General features: G+C 45.7%; 1 protein-coding gene across 4 annotated transcripts in view; it reads left to right on the forward strand.

Moving 5' to 3' along the window:
- The window catches only part of FMNL2 (formin like 2), a 125,786-nt gene extending 122,865 nt beyond the window's left edge, over nt 1-2,921 (forward strand). For all 4 annotated transcript variants that reach the window (XM_066999320.1, XM_066999319.1, XM_066999321.1 and 1 more), the window contains one exon: nt 771-2,921. Coding sequence is in view for 3 of the 4 variants with exons in the window: in XM_066999317.1 (XP_066855418.1) it covers nt 771-880 (110 nt within the window). In the remaining variant the exon portion in view is untranslated. The remainder of the gene's footprint in view (nt 1-770) is intronic.
- The last annotated feature ends 2,142 nt before the right edge of the window (nt 2,922-5,063 follow it).

Genomic DNA, 5,063 nt, shown 5'->3' on the forward strand with positions numbered 1-5,063 from the left:
GCTCCTAACACAGGCTTTCGTTCAAACGTCCATCTCCGGCTTTCTCCATCGTTCGACCCATCGCATGCTCAGTGTCTCCCTTCTCTTCCCTCCCGAGCTGTCACCCCCTAAGCAGCAGCCAGGGCGGGCCGGGACAGATTTTGTGCTGTGCTGAGGCGGAGGGCAGGGGCGTTGGGGTCAGCAGCCGGGCTGGTCGCGGCGGGGCAGCTCCGCAGCCGTGGGTTTGCAGGCTGGCTGCAGAGGAAAGCCCGCTTTTAGAAAACGGGTGGGTGGGGAGCGTTAAGCCAGGCTGTTCGGATAAACACGCGTACCCCTGTGCCCTGTGTTTCCTGGTCAGTGAGTTTCATCCCACGTTGCAGAACGCTTGCGGCTCACATCAGGGTTTCAGAGGCTGCAAGAAGGAATGAGGCAAACTTCCAGCAAACCGGCTTCAGCTGCTGTTGCCTTTGCTAACGAGGTTAATCAATACCAGCTGCCCGGGGGTGGGGAGAGGCTCAGGCCGACTCGACGTGGTGACTCCATTTGGGTTCAGCCGCACCTCAGAGCCCTCCCCAGCGTTACCTGCTGCTTGGGCGCGCGGCCAGACGGGCACGGCAGCCAGTGCCTGCTCTCGCTGTGCCCCTCGGGGTGACGGCCCTTCTGCTGTTCCTACCCAAGCTGCTTTGATTGGCTTCCAGCAGGACCTTTTCTTGTCTAGGGAGTGTGTGTGCGCGTGCGTGTGCCCGCGGGCGAGACGCGCGTGCTCACGACGGCCGCTTTCCTCTCCGCAGATCTTAGAAACCAGCCATACCGACGGGCCGATGCGGTGAGGAGAAGCGTCCGGCGGCGCTTCGATGATCAGAACTTGCGCTCTGCAAACGGTGCTGAAATAACCATGTGAGCTGGAGACCTGCGCGTGTAAAGTCGAGGGGGTGCTCGAGCGATACCTTGTCCATGTGAACTGTGTGTTCTGCCACTTACTTACAGCCTTGGGAACGGTAACGTTGCTTTCTAAAGGGCTCAAAGACCTAGAAAATGCATAGGAACGTCAGCGATGGGCTCTCCACTCAACTGTAGCTAACAAGTGCCTAAAACTGAAGTACCTGCTCAAATTAATCAAAGCAATAGGACTTGATTTGATTGGGTATCTTTTTACACCAATACGTTATTCAGTATTTTTAACCAAAATGTAAAATATGTGTTGTTTTTGGGTGTTTAGTTTGGTTTGATTATATAAAAGTTTAGTGATCGGTCTTCTGTTGACCTTACCTGGATCCCGACTGGTTGTAAACAGGTAGTACTTGGATGTGCTCTGCTGCGAGCTCCCTGAGCTCTTAAACGCATTCCTGCGCTGTCAGCTGAGGGATTAACCTTGGCTTCAGATGCACTTATTGGCTTGTTTCTTTTTTTTTTAAAAAAAAAAAAAAAACATTTAAGGGCTTTTTCTGTATGTAATAGGGAAATAATGACAAGAAGATCCGTACCTTTTTCCACCATACACAGACTCCCTACCATACAGGTAGGATGTGGTAACACGTAGGTCAGTGATCACACGATTTGTAAGAAATGAACACTATTCTGCACTGTAGGAGTCTGATTTTGGTAGTGTGCAATGCAGGGCTAAGGCACGAGGGATACCTGCGGGGACAAACGCATTGCAAATGCACAGGAGAATGGTGGATACGGCAGTTACTGTGCTCTTCAGATAGAGGCAGCTTTTGAGTAACAGTGTATTTATTAATTAGCACTAAGGTATTAACATCTCAATAATCAGTATTAGGCTTCTGAGGACCATTACAGTTCAGTTACTAGCACAGAGAAATCATCCTGTGCCCTGCTGTGTAGGATTAACATCCCCTTACACCCAAGTTTGCATCTACGGTGTAACCCCCCCAGCATCCTTTGACAATCGAGTTCAAATTAAGTCCTAAGGTTCGTTTGTTGGGTTCATTTGTTCAGTAACACTCCAGACGGGTTCTACATTGCATTTCCAAAGCGTAAAAAGGGACGGTAGCAACGCTGTGCACACCCCACTGCCAGTTTGCCCCAGAGTAACGAGACACAGCGCTCTGTGCCGGCAGGGTACTCGATTTTCTCAGACGTGAAGAACTGGACTGCAGATAAAGTTGTACTTTCCAAGATACATTTTGCTTACAGCTTACCTTTCCTGGTATCGTTGCATCAATATGTTAATTGTAAAATTTATTGTATAGTATTTAACCACTGAATTTCTTTTCTTTTATGTTGTGCTTATGTGAACCACTGGTGAAGGTCCCATTTTTTCTTGGATAATGTGTAGTTATATGATAATCTGTTTTTAAATGTACAGATATTTTGCTACGAAATTGGTGCAGTTTTTTTATGGTTTTTACACTTCTCTTTTATTCCCACTTTAGCCTCTGGGTAATATTGTAAATATTGTTTAAAAAAATGCATCAGCCTGTGCTATACAATCTGAATGTTATTTTAACTTATAGTTTTTGTTTTTATATTTAACTAAATGGACAGTTTGGGGCTCAGTTACCACATTGACCTCTGCTTACCTATTTACAGGAAGTTTACTTTAAAAACTGCCACCTTCTTGCATTTTACAGCAACATGTACTTGACATGCTAAAGAGAACATGCCAAATTGCCTCTTTCTTCACTGTTTGTGACAGAAGAGTATTTGACTCTGTGTAAAAAAATTTGGCAGTTAATTTAATAAATTGGTAGTCAAATGGTTTAAAACAGTAGCTTTCGTATTAAGCTCAAAGATATTTTTTTTAAACTTAAGACGAAAATTCTCATTCAACTAGACTATAACGCTGGCATGTTCTCTTTAATATTTTTCTAGTAATAGACCTGCTTCTTAGCAATATTAGAAATGTTTTATAAAAGCAGTTCATGTTACTTTCCTGGTCTGTTCCTGGCATAAGATCAAATAAACTATTTACACTACTAGCCCGTCATCCCAGCTTTTTGGGGTGTGTGAGAGGTTTATAGTGCCCCTGGTCCTGGTGCTGCCGGTGGGCATGGCTGTGGCATGCTGCAGCCACCTACACCTGGCTTCAGCACAGGGCTGGGTTTTAAAAAGAAAAAAGACAGCAGGAAGCAAGACGGGTTCTTCGGGGCGGCTGGAGTCTGGGCAAGGCTGGAAGTGAAACACCGAGGCCCATTCGCCCCCCACCTGCCGCCATCCCGCCCGGGCAGAGCCTCCTTCTGCAGCGGGTGCCCACTGCAGCACCCGACTCGCACGATGCCCGCTGAATGCGCAGCGCTGCCGCCCACCAGCCCAGGGACCTCGGATATTCATCTTCGGCTTCGCTACGGCCTCGCCCAAGGCCCCAGGTCCCTGCATCGCAGCCTGAGCCGGGCCTGTGCTGCCAAGTAAGTACCTGGAGCAGGAACACAGCTGCGCCCCCAGCAGCAGTTCTGCAGCAACCGCTCATAATCGCCTCCCTGCCAGAGTTAGTGGTGGTGTTTTGCTATCAAAACACAAAACCCCCACTATTAAAGGCCTAAACTAAAAGAGACAAACTTCATATTTTAGCCAAAATTCAGATTTAATTTTAGAAGGTTTAACAAAATAAATACAGCGGAATGTGGGGGGAGTGCGGGGCCGCCAGCCCTGGCCCCCGGGCGGCTCCGAGGGGACGAGGGTTGGTTGCCTTCGAGAGGGCAGCAAAGCAGAGCAAGTCAAATACAGTCAAAGTTAAACATCATCATAGGTACCGTTAACATTTAAAAAATAACTGATTTTGCTAAAAATCCTTTAAAGTTCCAGGCAGAAATGATGAATTTGAATGCAGAGCATCATCATGCTGCCCAGCAGGGGAGGCACAGGCGGGGGGCATCTCTACTGCACCCTGGACAGGCCACTGGAGAGGTGAGGCCACAGAAAAGGAGGGGAAAACGAAACAAAACGCACACTCAAAAAGCCTTGTCATTTCCCTTAAAAATAAATTATGCCTTGCCTGGATTGTTTTCAAAATGATTTTTAAGATTTTTTTTTTTTGGAAGATCTGATTAAAAGAGGCAAAAAAAAAAAAAACCATTCAATTTTTATTTTTTTAATGGAAAAATAAAGGCAAACCTTTTAAAAGTAGTATTTACTTAGAAACACATTTTTCTCATGTAAGTTCAGCAAATGCAAGGCAATAGCAAAACACTGTACACAAGTTCTGCGTATGCAAACCATTATGACCAAATCCTAAATTAGTTCCCTCTGCATCTCCCCCATCCCAGATCCGTATCAATGTAAAGCCAGTGTAAGACAAGATTATCAGCTACCTCATGGTCTAGAAATCATTTGCAGTTTATTTTTTTCACTTGGGCATTGCTACCTCTTCCACTATTCACACATTTCCATCTTAAAATATAAATGCAGGGAAGTGAGCTTACAAGGTTAACAAAATAGATGGGATGGGTGAAGGCGCTGCTGACCGCACACAGCCCTGGGAGCACCACGTTCCCCCTCCGGTTCTGTGCGTGGGGAGCCACTCGCTGCCGGGGAGCGGCCTGGAACAAAGCCCCTGCCACTGTTTCAGGCTGCAGCTTCCCAGATTTGACACAAACACTTCACTGTAGGCAAAGAATTACCACCAATCCTGCTGCCCAAACCCATGCTTTTTTTTTGTTTGTTTTTTAAGTGATGGGCAGTGAGTGGGTGATGAGCAATTAATGCTCTCAGCTGGAAAGCAACAATAGTGAAACGGGCTCTGTGCTGACCATCATCTAAGCACCAAACGATCTCAGTAAAAAAAAAAAGTTATTTCCTGCTAAATAGAGCAGATCAGCTGTCTCCAGCATTTTGTATTTCAAATGACTAATTGCAATCTCAACTAGTATTCTTAAGAAGCCTGAATCACGTAACCACCCTAGCATATTTTCTTGCTGTATGAATTGGACCTTTGGGGTTATTTTTGCACTAGTAACAGCTGTCATACATTAGGAAAAAGCACTGAAAACAGAGCTAAACTCTAAATACAGCCTTCAAGTATTTTTGTGCGAGCATATGTTGCTTAAATCCAAGAATCAGAAGATAGCAATAATTTATCAGAGCTGTACACAGTATTTAAAACTAGAAATAAATACTAGTACACG

This window comes from Anser cygnoides, chromosome 6, assembly GCF_040182565.1.
Source record: "Anser cygnoides isolate HZ-2024a breed goose chromosome 6, Taihu_goose_T2T_genome, whole genome shotgun sequence".
NCBI classification, from domain to species: Eukaryota; Metazoa; Chordata; class Aves; order Anseriformes; family Anatidae; genus Anser; species Anser cygnoides.